The sequence below is a fragment of the Dysidea avara genome, chromosome 1 (assembly GCF_963678975.1).
Source record: "Dysidea avara chromosome 1, odDysAvar1.4, whole genome shotgun sequence".
Taxonomy (NCBI): Eukaryota; Metazoa; Porifera; class Demospongiae; order Dictyoceratida; family Dysideidae; genus Dysidea; species Dysidea avara.
In genome coordinates this window covers 62,210,724-62,236,650 of record NC_089272.1, presented here as the reverse complement: position 1 = coordinate 62,236,650, position 25,927 = coordinate 62,210,724, and the positions used below count along the sequence as shown (strand labels likewise).

General features: G+C 37.4%; 2 protein-coding genes across 2 annotated transcripts; one reads left to right on the top strand and one right to left on the bottom strand.

Moving 5' to 3' along the window:
- The first annotated feature begins 1,236 nt into the window (after positions 1-1,236).
- Positions 1,237-5,710, top strand: LOC136240003 (uncharacterized). Its single transcript, XM_066030802.1, has 4 exons — positions 1,237-1,760; positions 2,312-2,699; positions 3,638-3,710; positions 5,100-5,710. The coding sequence occupies exons 1-4, from the start codon at positions 1,315-1,317 to the stop codon at positions 5,372-5,374; spliced, it is 1,182 nt and encodes a 393-aa protein (XP_065886874.1). The 5' UTR covers positions 1,237-1,314; the 3' UTR covers positions 5,375-5,710.
- Positions 5,711-11,967: 6,257 nt separating this feature from the next.
- Positions 11,968-23,559, bottom strand: LOC136239994 (uncharacterized). The gene is made up of 7 exons (XM_066030790.1): positions 23,400-23,559; positions 23,157-23,253; positions 21,899-22,262; positions 19,024-19,312; positions 18,256-18,954; positions 14,032-14,398; positions 11,968-12,233 (listed from the first exon to the last, which is right to left on the bottom strand). The coding sequence occupies exons 2-7, from the start codon at positions 23,223-23,225 to the stop codon at positions 12,207-12,209; spliced, it is 1,815 nt and encodes a 604-aa protein (XP_065886862.1). The 5' UTR covers positions 23,226-23,253; positions 23,400-23,559; the 3' UTR covers positions 11,968-12,206.
- Between the last annotated feature and the right edge of the window lie 2,368 nt (positions 23,560-25,927).

Genomic DNA, 25,927 nt, shown 5'->3' with positions numbered 1-25,927 from the left:
AGAACATAGCTGCAATTCACCTGTATTTATGTTATTAAAAAAGGTAAACAAGCAAGTGTATTATACTGAAATTTACATTTGAGTATGGATCACAGAAATAAAAGCAAAGGACATCTACACCTGTAGCTATACTAGTGCCTAGTGGACAAGTTATTATAATTAATTTATAGCCTGCATGTCCATAGTATATATAGCTATGTCTGAAGTAGTGATTAATATCAACTAGTATAGCTGCAGGTGTAGATGGCTTTTTTTATTTCTATACCAAGTCTTGTGTAAACATGTGTTTGACAGAATATTGGTCTTTCAAACACATCCACTTACTTCGTTTAGCACATTTCAAGCAAACATGATACCCTATCCTACTCGTATGTATGGTAATGCATGGTAATGCATGAAGCATTAAACTTTAGAAGGTGGAAGACCCCTTGACAAACCCAGTCACATATTACATATCATTATTACTTGTAGTTGGACTATGAAGAGATGTGTTTAACAGCGGTTTGTGGTGATGCACAAAATGAGCAGGCTAAACTGTTATTTTCAAGGAAACATTCTACTTCAGAAGTCTCTTTTGCAAAAGAAAACTGTATTACGATTAAATGTACAAAAGTTGGTGTGAGGGATAGTATTGATATAATATATAATGGAAAAGCACTGTCATTTTATGCTGACTCAGATGAAGAACATGATATATGGCTCAAGTGCTGTAGATTTCTAAAGACATTTCCAAATTATTTAATTCCTGATGTGCCAAGATTTTACCATAAAGCTGCAATAAAGAACTTCAACAAGAAATATAAGGACACTGGTAAGGTATCTGATGTTAATGTAGTCTATACCTTTGATTGTTTGTTTTGAACTTTTTACCAACTATTTAGCAAACCTTTGGATAGTGTTCTTAGTTGAGAGTGAGTTTTATCATGATCGTGAATACCGAGGTGTACACATTATTGATCTCCGCAATAGAGGTGGTGAGCATATGTTTAGAATTCTTGATGTGTCCACTGAAAAGTGTCTGCATTCTTGGAATATGACTGATTTGCTGATATGTGATAATATTGGATCTATGGTATATGTGAAGATACGCCACTTGGGTCTACTATGGATGTACAGCCTCAACTTTAATGCTTCAGAAATCTGTGAATGTGTTCAAAAGTAAGTAGACTAGTATATATAAAACTGATTTACTAGTTCATGTCATGCATGTGGATATAATTCAGATCTAACTGTGGAAATTCTCAAGAGGAATGTGATTTGTCTCTTACAAGCTCAGTTAATTCTGGATCATACGCAGACAGTAAAGCATACCCAATGACGACTAGTCTTCCTGTTGATCCTTTCTTGACTCACGGCACAACACATTCATCTTCTGAAGCTGATTGTCAAAAATCATCATTGTTTCTTGACTCAGAAAGGTCACTATCACCAGACTCTGATGAATACTTCTCTGCAAATTCTGACAATCAAGACTGCAATGATGATATTATTGACTCAGGTTGTCAGGATCTCAATTATTCTACTACTACTAGCACAAGTGCTTCAGACAGTATAACTATTTCATCTTCCATGTCATTATCCAAATCCTTTGTGTTGACCCATAAAATCTCTACACTCCACACACATCATTCTACTGATCAGGAATTGCAAATAACATGTCAAGTTAACCTTAGTTCAGTGAACAAAAAGCAAGAGTCATCTTCTAGCTGGCCACAGCCACCAGATCTAACAAACAGATCTAAAAAGAAGTGTCATGACAGGTTTGTGTATGTATATTGGATACGTATAATTGCACTGTACATCATATCCATATGCCAGTAAACCGCAGACCTCTTAACCATACATAGTGCAAGCTCTTAAACAAATCCCAGGGACGTTACTCCAAAAAGAATTATATATATTTAGTATTTAATATTTTCAAGCGATGCTACAGTGATGTGCAAAGTTAGGTACAGATTATTGTGGAAATTCATTTGATTGAAGAATACACTGAAATGTAAAAATGTTAGCTTGGGAAATATAATGCTATGGTAAGCTTGTAAGGCTTGTCCGTATGAGTGTATATACACTGTATAATATTGGTAAAGATCTTATTTTTGGTATCTGCTGAATCAAAATCCTGCATGCTGTTATCTCATTGTGCTTCATGGTTTATAGACAAACTATATCTGCAAATTAATAGCTCACTAACATGCAGTCATGTAACAACGTTTCCTACCATTTGAACTACATCATCATTAGTTTATATTCATGATTTTGGTTGAGTGGCATTTGTACATATATAGTGCATATTTTATTTGTTCTATGTTAGTGAATCAGATAATTGTTCCACTACTTGGGATGCAATGCATGATGATATTCAAGAAATGGCATTAAAAGCTTGTCTCCCAGTGCTAACTAGAAAACTACATGCTGCAATCCTTCAACCATTATTAAAGAGGCAACAGCTATTCACTGATGATAATGACAGACAGTATTTACTAAGTGACAGCCGGTCACACAGAGATAAAGCAAAATTTTTGGTGAATAATTTACCTAGAAAGCGAAAGGGATGGTTTCAATCCTTCTTGTGGTGCTTAAAACAAACTACAAGTGGAACTGGACATGATGTGATTCATGAGGAACTTGTTTTAAAGTGTGAAGAGTTGAGGAAATGTGCAAGTGATACAAAACTTGATGGCAATAATGTCACAAAAGAGGTGATCATATACATAATAGATTGTCATGCATGGTAGCTATCGGTAGCCTCTAGTTGCAGTATTGCATAGGTGTATAGCAAGATTATTTTTAGATAGGGGGGTTCTAGACTCTCGGTTTCGTAGGGCACAATGTTCAAGAGCAAAAAAAAAAATCAATACCTGCTAAGAATGGCTGCCCTCCACCAAATATACATTGTATCATTGATTATTAAGCACATAAAATTCAAGTTCATAATTTGCTACACTGCCTCTCTGGATGCTGAGACTGCTTTATTAGAGTAATTGACTGCTCTATTAGAGTATCTCGATCTTTTTGCAATTTACAATCAGAAAATTGCAAGGGTTAGAGCCCCTTTGCCCCCCCCCCCAAGGTTGTTACACCTATGTGTAGTTTCTTGAGATCTTGCTAAGCATATTGACTATAATAAGGGTAGAAAGTAAACCAAATTGAAGCAAAATACAATAAGCCTGAGTCAAATATGCACTCAAAAGTTTGCCAAAAATACTTTCAGGAATTTCCCAAAATATTTTCACTTATTATGCTTTTCAGTGTTCCCATTATGCTTGCATTATACTCCTAGGTTAAAAACATTTCTGGAACATTTAATCAATAGATGTTCTGTTACATAAAATATTTCACTACAAAGTAACTACTCTATCAGAGAGTATCAATCTAAGGATTCTACTGACTGCTCTATTAGGGAGTATTGATCTATTTTCATGGAATTAAGTTCCATTGTTTGAATTACCCACCTAATATGCTAGCAATTATGCTGGAATAGCACTCTAGACTATTATATATTTTTTATTCTTAATTTTTTCTTCATGCTTTGTGGGAGCCTAATTCTCCTTCTTTTCATACACTGTACAAAAATCCCTACTTTGTAACTTGGTTGCTATGAAATTGGTGTCTTTGATTTATTGTACATTGTACGTAGGTTACTGGTGACAATCAACTACTACCTCCAAAAGAGAATACACCAACTAATGCGGAGATAAAACTACCACTTGGTAAATGATGTAACATTATAGTCATTATAGTTAATGCTCTTAATTGATGCATACACCATCCCCTTCTTTTCAAGTTACAGTTCATTACCACACATTCATGCATGACTGGTACACATAGCATAAACTATAGTTATGCTACCTACGCAAATTGTGTATCATATATTAAAGAGGAGAATGGCAGACCATTGCTTTACCAGGTATCTAAAAATATTCACAGATGAAACATCAAGATATATACTTAGTCTAATAGAGCAGTCCATGCAGGTGTTTGCCTTGGCCATGTTATATATAGTAGTTCACTAATGAAGAATGAAGTTACAAGGATCATTACACAATAAAGCGGTATACAAGGAGGGTAATCATTATTTTGATGTGCAGATGTAGCTATCCGTACTTTAGCTATATGGGCTTAAATAGGAATTAATTTTGCAATTCAGATGGTGATCCCCCTTGTTTAAGCAATTTTTATTATAATGACCCCTGCTACCTTATAAACCTCCTCGTGTTCCTGTTGTATACAGTGCACAACTAGATCATTAAGGGGCATGGTATATAGCCATGTTCTGTCTGCTGGTGTTTCAAATAATCTACTCCCTCTTACAGTAGTGTAAGTGCTTCATTTAATAATAAATTTGCGGCTTCTATGTAAGCACCTGCAAGGAAAATGTCAATACAGAAAATTAACACCTCATTCATTTTATTACATGCAGATGATGACTAAGGATAGACACTTACCAAACCCGTGCCACTAGGCTTAAGGCTATTAAGCTCCAAAATCTTTTTTTCCGGCATTTCTTTTTTTATACACTTATTATTCTCAAAATTATTCCTGAGTTACTTATTAATTTTATTATTCCCAAAATTTGTAGCAAACATAAGCATACCAGTTAGGTTTTTCATGTAAGTAACCACTACATATATTAGAATTATTGGCACAAAGTTGACTACTTTTATGAGTTTCTGTGACACTTCTTAGTGGCAGTGTTTTGGCAGTACTCTATCTATGGTATAAAGAGAAGATATTACATACTCTGTAAGAGCTAGTAGGAGTAATACAGGAAAATGTAGAGAAGGGTGAAACTTCCTCTTCTCCGATACTGAGCAAGCTGGTACAGTATTTAAACTTTCAATACTATAATGACTCATAATTTGACTCCTGATCATCTTTATATTCGCCAAGTGTTTTATTTGTTGATAGTGACATTGTGGGTCAGTAAAAGTCACATTTATAACTGTAACTCACAGAAATGCAATTGTATATGGTCATTTGGGATAGCTGATAATTTAGGTGCAACCTACCAAAATGTCATACTTTTAAAATTAGTACTTACACTATAATATTCCCTAAAGCATAGTAATACTTTACATATTCCTTATTACTTCTTTCAGATATTGCCAGCATTACAGAAATGGTCACCCCATTCATGTCTACCAAGTGGTTTGAGATGGGTCTCCAGTTAGGTGTTCCCTCGAGTGAGTTGACAAGAATCGAATATGACACTCAGGATTCCAGGATTGCATGCAGACACATGTTTAGAGAATGGCTGGGGAACACACAAGCTGAGAAATCATGGAAGAAACTTTTGAAAGCATTATGCAGTCGATCTGTAGGTGAGAGTGCTCTTGCTAAACGTTTACAGGCAGAAATAACGGAGTATAGTTAACTGTATAAAGAAAGGCAGTAGCAGGACTGTTGGAGGATAACAGCTTGATAATCACAAGGTTCCAGAATTAATGACCAGGAGGTGACTGCTACTGTTATTTCCTTGAGCAACTGATTTAACTCTCCATTGACTACTCATTTGTAAAACTGGGGAACATAGCTAGCTACTGCATATTAACACAATAGTGTGCAGCTGATTCATGGGGCTGATCGTGCTGTCCTTCCCTGACTAAATATATAAGTACAAATTGCATGTGTGCTTGAATGTTATACTCACTGAATAAAATATGTTATAATTATTGGTAATATGCAGTAGAATTATGTGTGAGCATGAGATCATGCAGGTGTGATAAAACCATAACTTCATGTGCATTAATTTTAATGAATCCCCTTTTAAAAATTTTGATGCTATGCGTTGAATTGAAAATGTTTTAAGTAGCTAATTAACTAGTTCACAAGATAGGTAATGAGTTGTCAAGTTGTGCTAAGTGGAAATACCACAAACCAGACCAGGTCGCATACGTGTGCACATACATATGCATGTACCTACATTATACAGTATGTTTTTATAAGGCATACAACACATGCACGCACAAATGGAAGTCTATTATACTGTTATTTATTTTATTTTTATTTCACAGCATAAAAGCTGAAGGTCTACAGGACTCAACAGTCCTGTATAAATTTCATGTCCAGGAAATTTATAATCTAGAAAGCTGACAGATTGCCTTACAGCAATGGATCTCTGGATAGAATAGAGGATCTATATGCAATAATTACTCAAGGCCATTGTTTGGATAGACTACTTTCTGCCTGTATGCTTTTGATCTTGATATTCAAGTTTGCTACAAAGTCATTAGTGTATGGTATCGTGCGAAAATTGCATCCATTACTAAGAGCCTAAGCATCTGTTACTAGGAGCCTAAGCATCCATTGCTATAGGAGCCTAATATAAGCAGCCACTACTAAGAGCCTAAGCTAAGCTCCTAATAATGTAATTGGCTGCTATATTTTTTCCCTACCCAACAATCCATACAGAGACTAACACTACTGTGCATGATTCCTAGCACCGTAAAGGATGGTTATAAGTATTAACAAATAAAAATGGCATGTTAGTTTTTATTTTTAGCCCATCCAGTTACCATGATGAGAATTTCAACATATCTATTTTAATTGGAGCTGGTTACTATTGGCAATTTATACAAGATCGAATTATCCGTGGCAATGGACCAACTGCTGTTGAATCAAGATTGGGTTATCTCCTATCCGGCCTACTACCAATCCCCCAGTCAGCTTACATCACCTGCTCACAAGTTCTGACCCTTTCCTGCATCACTGAAGATACAGATTGTGATAATTTCTGGAAGGTGGAATCTGTAGCCAGGTACCACACCAATGAAACCAGGTACCACACCAATGAAACAGAACACTGACACAGATTTTCTACAACAGTAACTAGATAATAACATCACTTTGCAGCCAAATGGTACATACTGCCTCAAGTTCCCATGGAGGACTGATCACCCAAAAGAGCCATCAACTACACCAATCCGAATCATCTACGACTGCAGCTGTAAACAGTCATCAAGTTTGCCCAGTCTGAATGACTGCCTCAACCCTGGGCCCCCATTTCTAAATGATCTTTGTTCAATCTTGTTATGCTTCCATCAGCACAACTTTGCATTTTCTGCAGACATAGAAAAGGCATTTTTACATGTACATCAGATGAGGTAGACAGAGACTTTACACATATCCTTTGGCTCTCCAATCTGGCTGATTCAAGCAGCCAATTTGTATTTCGTTTTAAAGTTGTATTGTTTGGAGCAATATGTTCTCCCTTCATGCTAATGCTACTATACACTACCATCTAAACTAGAATGACTCATCAACATCCAGAGATCTCCTCCATAATATCCAGATTGACAATGTTGTGTCAGGCTCCTGCAATGAAGAAGCTGCTGTAAAGTATTTTGAACAATCCAGATCCATTCAAGGCAGTGCTAGCTTCAATTTACGGTCTTAGGAATCTAACAGCACACAGTTGAACAGTGTGGTACATACACAAAATGTAGCTGACACTACGAATCCAATTAAAGTACTAGGCTTATCAGTGGTGGAATACTCACTCAGACACAGTATGCGTCCTACCTAATCCAGATACCACAATGTTCACCTTGTTAGCAACGAAGCGAGAAATATCTTGAAGTGGACCTCGAGCATCTTTGATTCACTAGGTCTAACAACACCTGTCACCATTACTGTTAAACTGCTCTTACAGCAACTATGGCAGCAAGATTTGAAATGGGACACCCTACTAAGTGAAGCTCTAAGTAAGACTTGGTACAAGCTTTCCACTGACATTACCCAACCCACAGCAATGCCATTTCCACGTCAATGCATTGCGATAGTAGTACCAGCTGAAGTTACAATACACACACACACACACACACACACACACACACACACACACACACACACACACACACATTTTGGCAGATTCCAGTCCAAATACATAATATATGGAGCTGTTGCATACTTTCAACAAGGAGCACGATCAGCAATACTATAATGTTGAAAGTAAGAGCTGCACCCCTCAAGTAGCACACTCTACCTAGAGTTGAGTTGATGGCTGCTGTACTTGGTACCAAGACTATATGGTTTTATCTCAACATCTATAAGCACTGGCACTAATGTTTGTTTCTGGTCCGACAGCCATTACTGTATTACTATCAAGAAACCACTGAAGACCTTTGTCAGCAATCAAGTCAATGAAATACGATCAGTTTCAATAGAATGGAGATATTGCCCATCTGCTGACAACCCGGCTGATCTGCTCACCCGAGGAATAACCTTTGATCAATTGAACTCATTCATTCAATGGAGACAAGGTCCAACATGGTTGAATTCACCACCCAGATGGCCAATACGGCCACATGCAGAAATTCTACTCATACAGATGTTGATGAGGAGGTTGACATACCACCAGTCAACACTACTGAATCACCTGGTATTGGGCTCCAGCACCTCATAGATGTAACAAGATTCAGTAAGCTAAGCAAATTACTAGCTGTTACTGCCTATCTAATCCAAAACAGCCAAGCTGTAAAAAAACAGTGCGGCCCTCAAAAAGGCTATGGTGAAAAAAGATGTAAAATCCAAGGTGGCGGCCAAGAAATGGCTGTGATGGTAGGTTTATGGTAAACATTTTAATAACGACAATTCAAGTGAATTTTTGTGCCACTTGGTCTTGGCAAAAAATTCACCTAAGGCCCCTATTCAGTGATTATTAGTTTCTCATCCAGCCTTTCTAATTATTATGATGCGGGCGGGAGGGTATTACCATTATGCCATTATTTTATAATATTAACACACTGATGTACAGACCTTGTCCAAATTGTCTTTCTTTCTTACTACAAACAATTCCTTCACCAGCTGATTCTACTTTTCGTGATCGCCAACTGTTCAATACCAGAAATTTGAGGTCATGGGCCTACTGATTAAAAATTAAATTGACATACAGTGTTGGATTGGCAATACATCTCAAATAGCGGTGTACAATTTCCGCTCTGCAGTGAAGGTAATGAAATTTTGTATAATAAGAGGTTAAACGACCCATTTGGTAGGATTGAAGTCCGTCTACATGTGGCAATACAGACTATGGTTCGGTAGGCCCAAATGTATGGGTTTAACATAAGGTAAGTGAGCCTAACTCCGGACAGTTTTTGCTTTTGGTGCTCTATCTCCGCCATGCAAGCGAATTACTTAATCCTTAAAATATGGTGATAAAGCCTATCCTATGGTGCATCAGTCCTGCAAGTTTTATCAAAATATCTCCATTCGTCGGGGAGCTGCGCTCCAAAATTCAACTATGTGTAAATTTCGTGCATGCTCCTAACTCCGGACACTTTTTATTACGCCTGATACAGCACTTCCGAGGTTGATTTCAAATTTTAAACACTACCACATTACATTTGCATCTATTACCCACCTCATACTCGATTTTGAGAGTCATAGTACCTTTTGTTGCCGAGTTATGGGTATTTCAAATCTAGGTGTATTTACGAAAACATTTATGCAGCTTCAATGAGACTGGCTCTTATAAAATCATCCATAGTACGTGTTTGGCTGTTTGTTTGCAAACAAAACTTGGTACAGTGGTAAGTCATAGTTGTCCCTCTGTATTGTTACACACTATTGGTTTTTTCGTTGTATCTTCCTGGTTTTTAGCTCGATTTCTTTCAAACCACAAAAGGTTTGAGGTTCAATAGTTAACCTATTCACCCACCGATTTTCAGCTTCTTCCCATACGCGGTTTACCCTGTAGGCGTGACAACTTATTGGTGTTATTGTTTTTTTTTTATTATTATTATTATTATTATTAATGGACAAAAATTGCTTGGCAGTACAAGACTGTCAAGCTAGGCCGCAGGCCTTGAGAGTGCCCATATCTTGTTCTCCATAAATCATCAAGATTCTTCTTAAACAATGCCACAGTTGGTGCAGAAATAACATCTGCTGGAAGAGAATTCCACAAATTAACTACTCTGTTGGTGAAAAAATTATGCCTCACTAGCAGCCGAGATCGAAATTTAAAGAGTTTACGGTGGTGACCTCTGGTGGTATCCGTATTACTCAAAGTGTTCGTGAATAATCGCTCATAACTCTTTGCCTGTTTATCGTATTCCAGCCAAAGTTGGTACAGAGATGCGCCTTTATACTCCCCTTCTGTGTGCCAAATTTCAAGGCGATCGGATATGGCGTTCGCGTTGTATAGCAGTTTTTGTAAGTGTGCGAAAAGAGGAAGAAAAATAAGAAGAAAAAAACCAAGAAACTAAGCCAATTTTTGAAGTCGCATATCTCGGGAACGCTTGAAGCGATTTCGCTCAAATTTGGAATGTGGAGTGCTGAAGGTGGAGGGAGTGTCCACAGCAAAAATCGTCTTGTTTCATCAAGGCAGCACAGAGCTACGGAGGTGCGAAAATTGCGTTTTCTTTCTTCCTGTCAATATACTCACGGGTGTTACGCGCCGGCTTCTTGGGCCGCACGACACACTACCGTGTGTCTTGATGTGTATCAATTTATTTACAACACCAGACATTCTAGTTCATCAAAACATACAGGACCTCTAACAGCATCTGAGTTAACACAAGCTAACTTGAAATGGATATAATTATGACATCCAGTGCACTGTCTTTACCAAGTGTGTAGTATGCAAGAATTCTAGTGGAAAACCTTACACCATTCCTGACCCCCCTCCACTTGTGAAGTCTAGAGTCACTTACACAGATCCCTTCACCATTACTGGAGTGGATTTTACTGGTGCCTTGTGAGTCCGTACCACTGAAGGAGAATGCAAAGTTTACCTCTGTCTGTTTACCTGTGCTGTATGCCGAGCAGTCCACCTGGAAATCATCAATGACCTGACAGTAGGATGCTTTCTACAAGCATTTTGTAGATTTGCTGGATGATGATCACTTCCTAGGTTACCACTATCAGATAATGGTTCCACCTTTTTGGCAGCAGCAGAAAAACTGAAGACATTGTTTACTTCTACTGAATTGTTAGAAGCTTTGGCACAAAGGCGTTACATGGACGTTCATCCCCAAATGTGCCCCATGGCTTGGGGGATTTTGGAAAAGACTTTTTGGTCTCACAGTCAACCCTTAAGAAAATCTTAGGGCGGACACATGCTACAGTCATTGTTGAGATAGAGGCACTACTGAATGATCGGCAACTCACATATGTAATGCCAGATCTAAGAGACCCTGAGCCAATTACCTCAGCCCACTTACTCTATGGTAAGAGAATTACAACATTTCCTCACTGTACAACTGACCTTGATGAACTCGATGATCCAGATTTTGGAGATGTTTCTGACCTATGAAGACACCCAAGCAGCCGTTGTTAAGCACTTCTGGACTTGATGGAAACGAGAGTACCTGACTGCCTTGAGAGATCTAGAGACCCATAGGAGTACTGGAAACAATGAGCAAAGAATCAACATTGGAGATGTAGTACTAGTTCATGATGTACCTAGAATAAAGTGGAAACTTGCCGTGATTGAAGACCTTAACAAGGGAGCAGATGAACTGATCTGTAGATATCAGAACTACTACTAGCAAGACAAACTGACCAATTGCTTGTTTGTATCCACTAGAAATGACAGCAGCTGAGACAACCATGATAGCTAAACCACAGACCAGTGATACTGTACTATGCAAAAAAATGTGAGTTGTTTGTTCACATATAATTATTTCAGTGTTTTTAAAGCTTGAGTGGTGCACATTAGACACAATGCAGTTTTGAGTGTGCGCAATTTCTTATTATTTCAATAAGATTTCTTAAACAATTGTGACCATCAGGGTTTACTCTATGCTACAATATGTTGGTAGCCTACTTGGAAAGCTTGAAAAAATCCTGAAGTTCATACGCCTGCAAAAATAACATGCACTTCAAACATAATGTGTATGTAGGTATTGTACTGTACATTAAAGCTGGATACTGTATACAGGTGTTTGTAATATTCAGCGGTAGCTATAATGGTACCTGAAATACATTCATAATTAAGTTATCACTTTTTTCCTCAGTATATACTTTCAGTGTTTAAAAATAATTTAATACATTACATAAATCAATATTATGCATAGTTATGTACAGTATACAACTAAAAAAGGGGAAATTTCACAAAAAAATTTGATACAAGATTGTGCCATTAAAAACCATTACAAATGATGTATAGTACATGATAGCATTTTTAAGTGGATGTTTTCAGTACTGTAACAGCAGTTATAAGTGATAAATCTTTTGAGAAATCAAACACCTCAGACAAGTCTTCAACTCGCAGTAGTTTGTTCTGGCATCTAGTGAAAAAGTAATAGTCTGGTGATGAGTGAGGTGTACATACATTCTATGTCTTACTGTATCATAAGGTACAATAGTGCTGTATTGTAGTAGGGACCACAAAGGTTAGTCCCATGAAACCACATCACCCAAAAACCACACAGCAAATTCAAATGGATCAATTTGACCTCCATGGGTAAATTTAAACTACAGAAATTTTGGTTAAAATGACTATCTAAAGGTGGTCGTAACTAGGGTAGGCATTTGAACTAAATCAGTCAAAATAACTAGGGATGGTCAATATAACTGATCACTTAGGATGTTGAAATAACATATTTTGGTAATTTCAGTGTGTATGGTCAAGTCAACTTGTAGTTGACCTCAAAACCTTCAACCATAGTGATGAAAGCAATACTATGGAAACTCTCTATTCCAATTCCAACAGTGTAAAGTATTCCCCGTGTCTGTACAATTAAAGTCTGTCCTTACAATTGTGAATATGTACGGGCATTTGTCCTTGGCACCATAAGAATTAAATTAAGCTCTGTATCAGTAGGTACATTAAATTCTGTATGTGTGCATGACACTGCTGTCTGTAGACTTGCATGAACCCACACCCACTAACCAATTGCTATTGTGTAAGTTATTGTCCTGAAACAGATGTGAGGATGAGATACTTTTTGTAGGCATACATGGAGGCACACTAATTTATCAGTGAGATATGTCAAAGTTGATGTGTACGCACAAAGCCATACCACCCAACATATTTAGCTGTCTAGCATCTTTTTGTAGGTCGAGTTTCTGTAGGAGGCTGAGCTTGAGTTTATCATATGGTAGAAATTTAATTAGGAGCTTAAGTAGGCGTGTACTCTTTGATACATAGATGGATAAAATCTTTTTGACTACTGGTAAGTATACAACATACTGAGATATACAATACACACAGGATTACCTCAGCTACATGTTTGGGTTTATCTGAATGTTCTATGAATAGTAGAGTTCTCAATTAGAGTTGCTTTTTAATCATAAAATGTACTGTGTTGTTTGCCCTACATTCCAAACTCAGTGCCATCAGCCTTTTAATCATGTACCCCAGATTATGCAATATAATATAGGGCCCAAACGAACTTGGGGTTCGAACATTCATCAACTAAAGTTCACGAATTTTTCGAACTTTTAAATGGAGCTGGTTCCTCTTTATAAATTATAGATCACAGCATATTAAATGTTAAATGCATGTCCCAAAAGTTTGCAACACACACGTGTAGTTGTATTGACTCAACAGTTTTACTGAGAAAACTTGAAATTGAATACCACAAGTAAAAATGCTTGTGGTTTCTAGGTTTTAAATACATTTTACTACTGCTATACAGTTGAGACAAGTGACTGGCACCACATAGAAACCTTAAAACCTCATAGAGGCATGGCCTGTGACCACCACTAAACCATCAACACATAAATGCCAAATACCATATGTCTAGCTCCCCCCACATCATTATGGAACCCAGCAAGATAGATAGCTCAACTGTATTGCTATCTAATTAGTTGCTATAGTTTGAACTGTTCAACCTGCATTCGAATGTTCGTTTGTTTGAACAAACCTTCGAATTCACCTAAGTTTGTTTGGGCCTCTAATGTAATAATGGATGCAGGTAAATATGTCCTCAGGGGCTGTGTAGACCAAGCTTGCTGACTGATAATTATTATAAAACGTCATATTGGTTTGGTCAGATTTGAAAGTTACACAACAGAACTTTTGAATTTTATGTACTGGGATTAACGCACAGTGATCTTTAAACACTATGGCTGACAATGTACCTTTTCAGCTCCTTTAGAATGAACTATCTTAACCTCATTCAATGACACTGTCAGAGACCTTATAATATCATTATGTCCAGTTCCAGATTTTGAGTTGCAAAGACAAAGCATAAACTTTTCAAAGAACCCATCTCCTTTCCTTGGTAGCTCAGAAATAAGGTGTATAATTTTTTCATGATTGGTCATGTACCTGTGCATCATAATCTCAATGTCTCTCTGAGTTAGCAATCCTTGATCCATTAAGTATGGCTGGATAGTTGCTATGCTCAAACTGTCTACCATTTTTGTGGAGCACTTTTGAAAAGCTAGTCTTTCTAGTTGATGTTTTGAAGGCATAGGAGGAGGGCTACTACCACCAGACAAAGACCTGTATAACATGTTAACAACATGTGTAAAGCACATATACACAATACAATATTAGAGGAATGACTATAGCTAAGACTGTGCTACAGGTAGGCTACATCATCTGTGTTAATAGTGATTTGTGTGGCATTTTGCATGGATCAAGCATATTTTGTCCATTTTATAAAATATCCAGGACTGAGTTCTATAATGAAGTACCATAGTCCATCAGAAATGATTCAGAGCATGATTGCTTGGGATAATACTGAAATAAATTATATGCACTCTCCCTTGAGTACCGTGCACTCTTGAGAGTTGTGCATATACTTCAGTTAAATTTCTCATAAGCGTGCTTATACACCTGTACAGGAAAAATTAAGAAGTTTAAGCTTGATTAGGATCAAAGAAGTAAACGTAGTGAAACAAGGAAGGTCAGGTATAGACTGATTATTAAATCGAACTTACAATTCCTAATTTTTCCTAGTACTTGGTTGTGTATTCATTATTATGACTGGTGAACCCATGCATATTGCATTAGAAGAAAGAAAGGTGCCAGGCTTATTGTTTTTGTCTGAACTCGCACCCCAACTATCAATTGCTAATGTGGCCATTTCACTTTGTTTTCAGCTATGTTCAGCCTGCTACAAACGAAGAACACGTCAAGAAGTCAAGGACCTCTGCAATCACTCCAGTCACAACAGAAAACTCAAGACAATTTGTATGGAAGCCATCACACAATGTTTCTACTAATCGACACCTTGCACTGTCAGTAAAGATACAGTAAACAATGAAAGTTTGACACGACTTAAGTTTGGAGAATCAGCACACAAAGCAGGTTAGCGGACAAAGTATGGCAAATATATCATGCAACTTACATAGAGCAATATACTGAATAGCTGATAGCTGAATAAAGTTTGGTAGATTCGCTGAATTCAAACTTTCGTTGTTTACAAAGTAAGACACAAGTAAGTCTATGATGTATTGCTGTATGTTGGGCTGAAACGACGTCGAGCAGTGAAAAAATCAAGCCCATAGCCTTAGCCATTATCAAGTTATGATGGTCTAAAGACATCAGTCAGTCCTTCCACTGAATAATTTTGAACAAATGTAGCAACCTATTGTAAGTGCTTCAGGTTGTACTGAAGGCACTTTACGGCTTAGTTATACCTAAACAACATTGCTAAGGCACCGTGAAGGTATTGTGAGGCTGTTTTAAGGGTGGTATTTTAGACCAAAACTGTGTGATAAAGACATGTACAGTATACAATTTTGACATCTGCTTAATCAGTAATACCTTAATTAAAGATACCAATTAACTGATTCAATATTGCATACTGTAAAAATGGTGGGACACTTTGAGAACTATAAAGCACAACATATACCTACATACAGTGATAAAATCACTATTTCACAAACTAGACAATATAGGCAACCGCACACATTCAATCCATGTTCCTGCTAAGACTTATCTGGACTACTATTCACTTTGAAAAAGATGCACATGCACAGTAAGTAGTTTGGTTTATCCTGTAACACTGTTGCTTATTCTAGGGGGTCTACAAGTCAAAACAAATCCTGTACAAGATTTCTAATCTTTCCAAATTTCAAAGACTTTATGGCAAGATTTCAAAGCAGAATATCCAGAATATTTGACTCACATGACGTTAAGAACTCGAAATACATGGAAAATCTGTTGTAAGACTAGATTTCAAATTCTACAGGCTGTACGAGATTTCAAGTTTGTTTACTTTTTAGGGATGGGGTGATTATGACGACACAGCTTCAGGAATAATAGCTATGTGTAGGAGTAAGGAATCATGTTGGCATTCTGAAGCAATTACAAAACATTACCGGTACAAATATCTGCACAATTCTGTTAAAGAAGATCAAGATACTCTAATAGAGCAGTCAAAAATTTTAATAGAACTGTCACACTGTTGTACTACTCTTACTAATAAGACAGTCACCTAGAATGATCATGAAATGGAATACTGTATAATTTTGGGGAATGACTATAATTCACCATAGAAAATTTTTGTTCAATTTTTTAGTAAACTAAATAGAGAGAATGCAAATATGACAAGCATTTATCCACCAAATTCTAATTGCCAAAATTTTCTCTCACCAAAATTTTGTATCATACAGTACATAGGTGGTAGAAATGGGGGAGCATGGCCCCCCACCTGAACCATGCGCTTGCAAGAAAAGATCAAGATACTCTAACAGAGCAGTTCTAAACTATGAAAAATTTCCTGGGGGGTCCCAGACTCCCAAGAATAATATCGTATGTGTTGTATGCTCACTCTTCGGCCTGCTCCACTACCCCTGACACAGTTAGTAAATATATACCACAATGACACCTCAGATCAAAGGAAACCACAGGCCATGTTTCATGTATTACCCTGACCCAGAGGAGGTTGGAAGCGTGCACGTGAGCCCAATGGTTTTGTATTGAAAAGCATACTGGGCCTCCTTGGGTGCTGAAATACTTCCTGATTGATGAAATATGACAAGTACATGGCCTTGGCACAATAAGCCCTGTTAAGCCTCACTGAATAGGTTAGGTTTTTATACTTGGGCTATATTAATCACACGAGATCTCGTGCCAGGCCACGGATGCAGTAAATGTCTTTGTTGACAAGCTAGAAAGACAAAGAGAGAGGGGAGTCCCACCTGAGAAAACAGTATAAGTAAACACCCAAGAGGTCATCCTATGCAGCGTACTTCACTAAGACTGTAGTGGCATGCAGGATTACACAAAACTAGAAAGATGAAGAAAACTTCCAGATGAACGATAGCAACAATGGGCCACCCACCAAGAAGGTTAGAAATGACTATCACGGCCACCGCTTCCCTCCTTCAATGCTATATCCCACCTTCACAATCTCAAAATGCAATTAACACGAAAACTTTTCATAGCACTTATTACGCTTCCAACTTACTCTGACCCTGACCACAGGGCAATATCATATCAACCTGTGGTTAGGGCGATATCATATCGATATGTGATTAGGGCAATATCATGATATCGATATGTGATTAGGGCAATATCATGATACCACCCTAACCACAGGTGTCCTACAGACCTTCGTGCTGTAAAGTCTTAATAATAAATCTTAAAAAAATAATACACTTTCCCTAAGCAATTCGCATGAGAAAACATGACAGACACACTATAAAACAGTTGACCAGATACTTGTGCGTGTGATTTGCAGTTTGTTAGAGTTACAGTTCCTTAGCAGTGCATAGCAGCATAATTACCAAATTACTATATAACTGATGAATTAGCTAAACTACAGTATTTATAAATCTATATTATTAATAATAGCAATAGCATGAATATAAATTCATGGTTGAGTGCTCAATTTTGTGAACATAAAAAGTCTCATGCATACTTATTATAACTACCAGTTTTCCAGGTATAGTATAGCCCGTACAAAACGTCACAAGTTCTCGAATGCATAATTGCGTTCGATTTTTAAATGGGGGTGTGGCAACCATTTTGCTCGCATGTCTTCATTGACAGAGGAACACTCATGAGCGAAACAGCTGTCACATCCCTTTTTAGTGAGTTTTTATCATGCACAATTGCATGTATTCGAGCACTTGTAACATTATATGTGGTAGGTAGCATAAGTATATTTTTTATAATAGCAGCAGTACCAATTAGATTGCTTCTCATAACTCAACACTTTGTTGCATAGACAATATAAGGAATTTGTATTATGTAAATATGGTATTGGGATCTGGTACAGATGAGTCATGGAGACTATAGTGTGTATAAAGTAACAGGCAATTCTAGCAGACTGAACACTAACAGTAATGCAGTACACAAAAATATACTGTACATTACACGCCCAGATATGAAGTACTAATATTTACCTGCTTAGTTTCTCAGTTGTTGGAGACACTGGTTCACATGTGGACTGTGTCTGTGTTGAGCAATCTACAGTTGAAGTGGAGGAACAGTTATTTGAAGGGTGTTCGGGACTTGTCTTTGGATTGCTGAGTACTGGCGGTTGATTCTCATAAAGAGGAGTCTTTTTGACAGATCTAGGAGGTAGGGGAGGGGTTAAAAGAGGGTTCAAAGGTGAAAAGTTTTCATATTGCTTTGATGAAGAAGCTCTCACAAAGCAGTTTTCATACATTTGACCAGTTGAATGTTTTGATGTGTTTATTGAGGGAGTAGCTGTACCATCATTGTTTGTATTGTTGCTTCCTTTCCTATTTCTGTCTAGAGAACTGTGGTGTTTACATGAGCCCTGTTGTTGAATTACTTTGGTAGTACTGGATTGAAAATCTTCCCTAGAAGGATCACACTGACTGGTGTCTGAGCAGTACCCACTAGAAGCAGTTGAACTCTGTGATAAGCCAGATGTGTCCTTTAATGCCTGCAAAGACGGACTTTGTTTTAACAACCACGAAGATGTACATGGAAGATCCACATGCTGGCTTTCATCATTTGCTTGCATTGACTCGCGACCACAACCTTTATGATAGCTCTTGATCATTGCTGAGTCACACGCAATATGGGTGGATACTCTCGGTTGACTGATACCATCGGGTCCATAGAATAGAAAACTAGTAAACAATATATATTTTTTTAAACACCAATATTTAAGGCATTACAATCTACTATAACAAACTTACTCATGGAGGCATTGTTGTAATTCTTTCGCCTTTGGAATTGGATGTTGCATCCACAACAATCCTGGACCACCAGCACATTTCCTACCCGCCTCTAGGAACACAAGTGACTTTATACAACCAGATTTCCTTATTGCTGCACGCTTCCAAGACAGCAGATGTTTCCCAGTGTGAAAATTATGTATGTTAAATGTGGCATCACTGCTGCGAATAGTGATAATGCAGAGCCCAGTCAAGGTAGTGTTCTCCAAGGCAATCCCTTCATTGATTATGTAGACCACCCATGCACAAACTGCAGAAGGAAATATAATTTTAGATGATCATGAATAGTTTTAACAACATGTATAATTTACAGGCTACTAAAAACACACAGAAATTAGCCAACACTGGTGCCTATCTAATAGATTTGGATACAAAGTAATTACAGTTACTGATTCAAAATCCTGTATAAGCAGCTACAGGTATTATAGTACACTTTGACTTTTATAATACAGGGATTCCATATGGACACATGTGGAAATAAAATGTCAAGTAATTTTTATTTGTAATACACTGTATGATATAAAATATGGAATATACAGAGATGAAATCAAGGCATGAACAAAGCCAGCTTTTGTACACTGTTGATTGCACCATTTCAGAATTTATCTAATATTTGCATTATGATAAGTTTGGAAACTATAGGTGCATATATTTGTAGCCATAACTTGTAATACCAAGTTGAATTTGAACCTTCTTTCCAAAAGAAAAGAAGGAAGGATAAGATTATTATAGTTGATGAAAGTAAAAACATAGGTATATGATGTCTGTCATGTACTGTATGCTTTACAGAAATTCAAAACATATAGAGTTACCGTAGAGTCTGGTTGTCCAGCACACGTATATACTAAGTGCATATTATTTCTTACATGCACGCATGTACTTAATAATGATTGATAAGCACATGTCTAGGCACATGTAGATGACCACAAAGCTCCAACACGAGGTGTAGCTACATATATAACAAAAAGGAGTGAGACACAAAATTTCATGTGATACATACTAGGGCCCAAACGAACTTTGATGAATTCGAAGGTTCGTTCGAACGAACATTCGAATGTGGGTTGAACAGTTCAAACTATAGTTACTAATTAGATAGTGATACAGTTAAGCTATCCATTTTGCTTTGTTGCATAATGATGTGGGGGAGGCCAGACATATGGTATTAGGCATTTAATTAAGTTATGTGTTGATGGTTTAGTGGTGGTCACAGGCCATGCCTCTATGAGGTTTTAAGGTTTCTATGTGGTGCCATCACTTGTCTCATCTGTATAGCAGTAGTAAAATGTATTTAAAACCTAGTAACCACAAACATTTTAACTTGTGGTATTCAATTTCAAGTTTTCTCAGTAAAACTGTTGAGTCAGTACAACTGCATGTGTGTGTTGCAAACTTGTGAGACATGCATTTAACATTTAATATGCTGTGATCTATAATTTATAAACAGGAATCAGCTCCATTTAAAAGTTCGAAAGATTTGTGAACTTTAGTTGATGAATGTTCGAACCCTGACAATCCAAGTTCGTTTGGGCCCTAGTGTTGAAATGAATGGCAATTTTTACTACTCGAATAGTTGTGAACAAAACAACAGAATATCTGATTATTCTTTAAGCATGTATTTCTGTTCAATAAGTACTGAAACCTTTTGTTAAGGAGCAAGGTAAAGCTTGGGAGCTATGCATTTCGGTTTCTTTTAAAACAGAATCTTTACAGCATAAATATGCCACTTTTCCAGAATCCAAAGTTTCAAGACCGGCTTTATCCATCTGATCACAGTGTACAAAGTGCTAAGGAATATTTGAATAATGTCTTAATGAAACGAATAGTGTCATGCCGACCGATTAGTCGAATAATCATTTCAGCACTAGTACAAGCAGTACGTAGCCAATAATAACACACTTTTTGCTATGCCTAGCTACTAATGGCAATGGTCTTGCTTCACATTAAATATTTGTTCAGAAACTAGATTCCAAACTAGACTCCAAACTAGACTCCAAATACTGGTAAATGTGGGAATGTAAATCACACCCAAGAAAGTGAATTCATAATAATCTTTGTCACAGCATTTTAGTAGGCACAAATGTGTGTTGATTAAAACAGTTATGTAAAGTTTTATTGAGCGGATGCACTTAACAACCAGACTCTATGGTAGCTAAACTGTCAAATTTGTCCATCCCTGTTTAGGGCATAAATTACCTGACCAGGTGGTTAACAAATAATACATTTTTGGGGATTTGTAAAATGGTCAATTTGTATAGATGACCTCACTATACAATGACTTAATTATACCGTACGGAGGGAAACTTTAAAGGAAAAAATTGGCGAATCAAGCAAAATATCACTGTTGGCAAAATAAAATTTGGCGAATTGTTAGCAGAGCGCACGCCCTATTTAATTAATTAGATTACTAATCATTGTCTGAAGCAAGAACTGGGAGTGTCACGCCTCTTCAGCGGGAGTCATCTATAACTAAAAGGTAAAACTACATAGACAGTAGATCTACACCCTCTGGAACAGTGAATATCATACTTAATATGGTAGGAATCGCTACTTGTCACACCGTGAGGTTTGAGGATACCACGCATACAGTAGATAGCTACCTAGTAAGGTGGTCAAGGCAGGCTTGGCTCTTGCGTGATTCCTGGCCCAGTATCCCTTGGTTGAGTAGAAAATTGATTAGTTCGAGGCTTGGTTAGCTATTTTCTTGACTAGTAAAGTATTTGGATGGGGAAAATTTGGTAAATTCATGGTCATTCGCCAAATTTTAACAGTGCCAAAATTTCCCTCCATACGGTAGTAGTACATACATGAGCTGTGACAAAAACACATACTCACATACTTGCATTAAACTTTTCAGGGTCATCACACTCATCAATAAAACATTGTGAAACCAAGTTCTCCTCCGGAATGTTCGGAATGACATAACATGGTATAGAAAAGAGTAGTCCACAATATCTAAACCATTTTGTAGTAGCTGCAACCGATTCAGCATAAAAAGAAAAGTTATCATTACCCTCAAACATTTTGATCACAATGATCCTTCCATATCGCTCTTTCACATAGTCAACATGCTTCACACACGTAAATGAAATCTCTTGTATAAGGTCTTTGTTATTAGGTGTTGACTCCTTGTAAACTTTTAATGTTGCCGGTTGATCTTTGCAAACACCACACACAGCCTCCAAATAACTGCATTCAGGGCTCTACAATATAAAAATAAATTAACATTATGAATAAACTGTGTGGGTACAAGCAAGAGTTCATAATATTTATATATACAAATATTATGAACTCTTGGTACAAGCAGTGTTAAAAAATTATACATACAAAGCAACCACTTAGTTACTTTTAGTCAGAGGATAACAGAAGTCAGGACAAAAGGAGTACAAATCAACACACAATACAAATAATGGGGCGTGGTCTTGAAATGGCAACTTGTTTGCTGCCATGGTGCGTCTCTGAGCTAGCTTTTGTTGAAGAAGATTAATTAAATGCATTGGAAGAATACAAGGCTTGAATACAAGAGTTTCTAGTGGTATTTTCTTATATGAAAGTGTGCTCATGAAACAACTATATAATCAAGTTGACATGGCCTACTAGACATGACACAACAATACTATGGCAAGGCAATCGACCCCCACTAAGTGAGTTATGTGCTTGCCTTGATAAGGTCAGTGGTTAATTAGCAAAGGTTTTCACTGTATACATTACAAACCACAATACATTCTCCTGTATGAACTATTAAGCAAAACATCATATTACAATGCAACAAGTATAACACACAGAAACTAGATTGCCCATACTTTTCATGTGTCGGAACAAAGTGACAAAAATACAGAATCTACTACACACAATATCAAAAAACCATCAATGGATATTAACGTCTTGTTAAAGAATAGTCCATACTACAATTCTGTAAACTTTATCTACATCCCATCTTGACCTTACACTCACAAATTTGTAGCCTGACCATTTACTTTTGAATGCGATGACCAGTCGGAGATTAACCTACACCAAGTGTTTGTGTGTCACCCTTTGTAATGTGTGCATTTGTATCCATACGTGTAGTTAACTACTAATACTGATACATTACTTACATTTTGACCACTTGAGATTACCGTCACAGGACCATTGAAAATTGTCCTGCCCCAGGAACACCGAGACATGATCTCACACTTGAATGACCTCTGTGCCCTACATATAGACATGCCGATTGAATTCAACAAAATGTGACTCCTACGCACTTTGTTGGCAAGCAAAGGCTACAGTTGACAAACATTAACTTTATACTCCACTAGCACTAAACCAATCGTAGCATTCTTAACTACTGACATTCGTACCTCACTAGCGTTCTACAGTCACAGTAATCTCAGCTGATACTTTTAAACGTCAGTGACTCGCCCAATCACTGTGAATCATAGTGGCGCCGAACTTCCGCGCACTCGCCGCAGTCATAGATAATCTATCAAGAGTTAATAATATCTATGCCGTAGTCTATTCGCTGACTCGTCAACAGATTTCTAGGAAATCCCCATTACGTAAGATAATTATTAGTCACGAGTTCAAGAAGGGGAAGCGATTTTTCAACTAACGAATCCACGAGGTCACGTGACGTGTGCTTAAGTTACCCGCCTCAAAAATCTCCGTAGCTATAATTTTTTTTTATTAGCCATTAAAGACGGAACAAGAAAGTCGCTTCTCCGTGACTACAGACAGTTGAAGGTTAAGTCATTTCTCCTGAATTGGCTCAAATACAGTACCTTGCGTACCACTGTGTTGTTATTGCGCTATAGTATCTTCTTGTTTTTAAACCAGGCGCACGCCCACAGCCGGCCGAAGGCCGGCTGTGGGCGTGCGCCTGGTTTACTGTAATTGTTTTCGTAAAAGTGTGTGTGTGTAACTATCTACCTATGTTTGTCCGTACGCACCCACGTGAGCAAAATCGTTTAATAACGGTAAAAGCAGCTTTTACGTAAGAAGTAAAAGTGAAATGAAGTCTGTATTAAACTTCTGCACAGGTGAACTTTGCTCTGAGGTGGTTTCTTTTCGGCGGACTGAAATACGGGTGTGGTGACTTTCCTCAGACTACCTTCCCCTTGAGGTTTTCAGGCATTTAGCAACTGAAAAACAACGGTGCAGGCCTCGTACACTGCCAGGAATAGCCTATCGCTTCGAGTTGAAAGGGGGCGTATCCCTTACGTACGCAAACGAAAATGAAGAGCAGCTTTGAGGCTTTGTCGAGAGAATTTGTGGGAAAAAACACGTTAGTCACACTATAAAACAGTTTAGAAGATAGTTTTGTGCGTAATATGTTGGTAAAAGCGGTTTATTTAACAAACGCTTCCTTAGCAGTGCATAGCAACGTAATTGAACGAATTACGAATATTTCATGAATTACAAAATACGAGAAATAGCTAATTATATTATTGCACAACCCAAACTACCCTATTGTAAAGTAGTAATACATAGTTGGTTAATTCATAGTAGTATATACTGTCTATAGTTATTCCAGATGAGTTAGCTAGCTGCATGGCGCCTGGTTTTTAGAAGTAGCACAACATCAACTTGTTGTTGTTGTTTTTGTACTTCACATTCTAATGCCGCGGGCTCCCTCCGCTGAAGCTGATTCCCACTAACATATCCCACCTTAACCTTAAGTCCCAGTAGTCTAAGATGTATAAACGTGTATGTGGGGGAATGATATGTATGTGGTTGCTCAAAGATTTGCTGGTATTTATTATTAATGGACTACATGTACATATGTACCTATGAATGTTATGCACCACAACTACCTGGTAGGGTAGAATTTGTCCACAGGGTAGGGGCATTTGCAACAAGAATAAGTATGTACTTAGCAATTCCCCTACGTATGTACATTGTATGGCATTTGTAGTTTGTAACACAAAGTTGTCCCTGGGGGTTGGGAACTTACCATGTAACATTTATGAATACCCACCATTCCTTATATACGTATCTAGGGAATGACGTTGATAGGTGCATTGCTCAAAACTATAACTCATCATGTGATACTATAAGAGCTAAATGTTTTCATTTCTGAATCTATTAGACAAATCTGACACCTGGGTTGTGAATATTCATTGTCATCTTCAAGAAGTTTACAAGTATAGTGGGATAACACCTGTCAACAACCAATGTTGTCTTCTGATACTATGCAACATGTGCTTACTGCTACAGTTGCTGTATAGCCTAAACATTTAAGGCAAAAATTTTGTTTTTCGAGGTTTTTGGGCCTAACAGTGAAAATTTTATCGGGTGTAACTAATCACTGGACTGGACTACTGGACTGGAACACTGGACTGGACTACTGGACTGACATATTTTTGGTTTTTACACATTCTGAGGTTGGTTTTATTGAGTCTTGCTAGCCAAGGGCCTTCAGAAAACTTGCAGTCTGCTACTAAAATAATCAGTGTGAGGAGTGGAGTAAGCTAAAACTGACTTCTCACTATTTGTTATGCTTTACAACATTTATACACTTCGTTTTGGAGATTGTAATATATATAGCAATAGCTACTAAAAATCATTTTACTATATTTGTGCTACCTATTCTTGAACTAAATAGCTCAGACCCCTGGACACAACCTATCCTTTCTAGATAATCTATTGTAGTTAAATTCGTTCCTACATGCAATATACAAACTCATTGCACAACTGTAGGTTTTTCTGCTATCATGATTAGTTCTTACATGTGCTGGTTGGTGTACTATAATATATAACCAAATTTATTAGCATTGTACAAGCTTGCTACTATCTCCAAGACTTTATCATTGGTTAAACATAACTAGCACATTCCCTGCAGCATACTGATAAGGAGTATAGGTATATGTACTGTAGAAGAACATAATAG